The sequence below is a fragment of the Triticum dicoccoides genome, chromosome 6B (assembly GCF_002162155.2).
Source record: "Triticum dicoccoides isolate Atlit2015 ecotype Zavitan chromosome 6B, WEW_v2.0, whole genome shotgun sequence".
Lineage (NCBI taxonomy): Eukaryota > Viridiplantae > Streptophyta > Magnoliopsida > Poales > Poaceae > Triticum > Triticum dicoccoides.
The window spans coordinates 612,980,936-612,984,182 of record NC_041391.1 but is presented as its reverse complement, the minus strand read 5'-3'; the positions used below and the strand labels follow the sequence as shown (position 1 = coordinate 612,984,182).

The following is a 3,247-nucleotide window of genomic DNA, read 5'->3' as shown; positions in this document are numbered from 1 at the left end:
AAAACTTACAAGCTCAAAGAAGAAAGTAGCACTATTATTGCAGCTGAAACACCTTACCAGTGCCGGATATTATCTAACAAATCTAAAAGTTGTTCATGTGACAATGGAAGCCGGGCCTTAAGATACTTATGCATATACCTCCATTCATCTGCATCTTGTATAGCAGACATCGGGCAACCAAACATCCTTAGTGCCAGTGGCAACCCTCCACAGGCTTCAACCATCTGCGCATGCATAATACTCGATCAGGTGAGTTCATGCAGCAGTTTCAAATATCTAAGTAAAAGAAAAGGAACTCTGTAAAGGAAGGATTTGCAATTTTGCATGCATGCACGGTGATTGTACTCCGTGTGGGCTGTACGTACGTATACAAAGTTGGGTCATCTATTTTAAAACGGAGGTACCTCCTTGGCGAGCGGCCGAATCCGAGAATCTTGGAGGATTTTATCCCCAACGCAGTCTCTGAAGAGGCCCCACGCGTCGTCTTCCCCCAGGCACCCGATCTCGACGACGTTGTCCGCGGTGCACCCCATGAGGGCGCACACGTCCGGGGTCTCCGAGGCCACGACCACCTTCTGCCGCCGGCCGCCCTTCCCGAGCGGCATCGGAACGCCGGCCGCCGCCAGGTCAACGGGCGCCCCCAGCCCGTCCAGCAGCAGCAGGAAGCTTCAGCTTGAGAGGTCCCGGCGGATGAGGCGGGCCAGGAACCGCTCGTCCGCCGACGTCACCACGCCGTAGCTGTAGCCCAGGCAGATGCCGATGCAGTGCTGCACGTCCGTCACCGAGGAGCTGCCGCCCAGCGCGAAGTAGAGCACGCGGTCGAAGAGCGCGTGGTACGGCTTGGTCTGCTGGAGCGGCGTGAGGAGCGACGTCTTGCCGGCGCCCCGCCGGCCCCAGATCCCCAGGCGGTCGCCGCCGGGGAGGTCGCTCTCGAGGAAGTCGTGCATTCTGGTGAGGTGGTTGTCCACGCCTGTCAGGTGGCGGCAGGCCGATCGCAGCCGGTCCAGCCTCGCCGGACGGCCGTGGGCGCGTGCCGCTGCCTCCTCGAGCTTCGCGATGGCCCCTTTGAACTTGATCATGTGGTGGATGATCTTGATCAGTAGCCACATGGTGATACGTACGTACGGGGTTCGGCGTTCGCGCACGAGAGAACCTCACGCCGCGAGAATCAACTCGACTAGCTATAGCGTACTACAGTACAATCTCAGAATATGTAGAATTCGTATCAGGAGGGGATCGTATCCAACACGGACATGGCTTCAACTTCAACTGGTATCACACATGACGAATTGCTCCTGAAGCCAACGCGCGGACGATCTGCCATATTGGGCGCAACTAGCCTGAAGAACTAAAGAGGGGAGAAATTCAGTTAAAATCATTCAGAGTAGCACACTTTGTGGGACGATTGCGAGGAATTTAGGGCGAATTAGGATACGCACTTAGGCCAGCCAGAACATTAGGGCTAGGGTTTATACTCGGTGCAAGATGGATGTCTCTTCCCCTCGGTATACTGGGCTTCTTATAGCCTTACATTTTGAATAAAGTAAAGAGAAACAGAGACTGAAAAGTAAAAAGTGCCCCAGTGCTCTTCTCGTGTTTCAAGCATACACAGGAAGACCAACATCAGCCGCGATGGAGGGCTGCAGTGCTTCGAGGCAGCTCAACGAAGCAGTAAGTTGCCGTCAGATGCAGATCCAACAGCTGGGAATGTTTGGTTTCTTCAGCTAAGCAGAACGGAGTGTCAATTTCTTCAGAGATCAAAGGGGATGGGGCCTGACATATGCTATACTTCAGATTCAAAGGGTTACAGGCTCATCGCATACAGGTAAAGAATCACATTTTTCTTTTAAATTTTGACATCAGAACATGGCATCGTAACTTCATTCGAGCCAACATAATAACCACGTCAGACAATGACTACCAAGTCAGCAAACCAATATCACCACATGACTGAATCCATACTGCAAGCCCACAGTACAACAGAGCTTAAGAGGACACGATAGGGGCATTCGCCCGTCGTCAGATTATGTCTACCAGTCAAACAATGTAACCGAAACAGCGGCAGCTAGATTATTCTTCGGTATGGCTACTGGCGTTGCATTGAGCTTCATGGAAGCCTCGTCCTCTCAAAAGTACGGCCTGTAGCGTGTCGGCCGGCGGAATCTGGGAACTCTCCTGAAAATAGCACAAAGACAAGAAGATAGCTGTTAGAACAGACGATACAATTGATCATCCACGTTTTGCAAAAGCTGCGGAACTCACCCATATCCGTACAGTGGGAAATACGGTGCCCCGTATGATCTATAAGGGTAGGCATGATAGGGATTGAATCCGCGTGGAGGACGCTGCTTCATCCCAGGGACGTTTGTCCTCTTTGGTGATACCTGTTGAGCACAACAGAGTGAAGGTTGATTTTAAATTCAAAGACATTATTAAAGAGAGGTAGTACTGAAAACTCGATGTCTGAATGAAAAGCTGTTAATATCTTCGCACCTTGATCTGACGACCATGCAATTCAGATTCATTCAGATTAAGAGCCTCCTGAACGGCTTCTTGTTCTAGAAATTCCACGTAAGCAAATCCTTTTGGCTGTCCAAACTTGTCGGTCAAGATTGTCACTCTGTTGACAGTTCCACAAGCTTGGAAATGCTGCTGCACTTCCTCTGGTGTACACGCATAATCAACCTGCAGTACATGATAATATCAGAAAAACAGATGTCAACAGAATGGGCTTGAAAGATTAAACAATGGATTATTCAGCTAAAAATTTAACTAACACAATAAGATTCTACTAGATATTGTGTCTACAACGTTTGCACTTGTGAACTTGAAGGGTAATATACTGTAGTTATAATTTTTGCTCCCGCCGCAGTCGCCCACGTTGGTTAAATTTATGGTCAAATTTAAATCTCGAAAAGCGCGGGCGCACTACATTATGGAACAGAGGGAGTATTAGTTCATAAAGTATAGCTGGTCTTTGGGTTACTACACAAGCTCAAGATTAAAACAAATGCGAATGACATTTTAACTGAGGGAAGGTTAAATTAATTATAGCCAGGGAGAAAACCATCGCCAATAATACTGAAGATTTAAAAGGTTATTTCTCGAAAGTCAATATGGAAAATCTCTCATTTTGAAGGTACAAGAGAAACCTTACTAACGTAAGTAGCAGTATATATCCAATAGGACCATAAATGAGATTACATAATCCATAGATAATTAGCTGAGAAGTCATGAAAAAGTATGA

At 48.3% G+C, this 3,247-nt stretch overlaps 1 protein-coding gene and 1 pseudogene across 1 annotated transcript in view; both read right to left on the bottom strand.

Moving 5' to 3' along the window:
• Positions 1 to 53: 53 nt before the first annotated feature.
• LOC119321323 lies at positions 54 to 1,109 on the bottom strand (annotated as a pseudogene).
• Positions 1,110 to 1,817: 708 nt separating this feature from the next.
• The window catches only part of LOC119322371 (polyadenylate-binding protein 3-like), a 5,128-nt gene continuing 3,698 nt past the window's right edge, over positions 1,818 to 3,247 (bottom strand). The window contains exons 3-6 of the mRNA XM_037595868.1: positions 2,494 to 2,685; positions 2,263 to 2,384; positions 2,110 to 2,175; positions 1,818 to 2,076 (exon numbers count right to left, since the gene is read on the bottom strand). Of these exons, the coding sequence (XP_037451765.1) occupies positions 2,127 to 2,175; positions 2,263 to 2,384; positions 2,494 to 2,685 (363 nt within the window). The 3' untranslated portion in view covers positions 1,818 to 2,076; positions 2,110 to 2,126. The remainder of the gene's footprint in view (positions 2,077 to 2,109; positions 2,176 to 2,262; positions 2,385 to 2,493; positions 2,686 to 3,247) is intronic.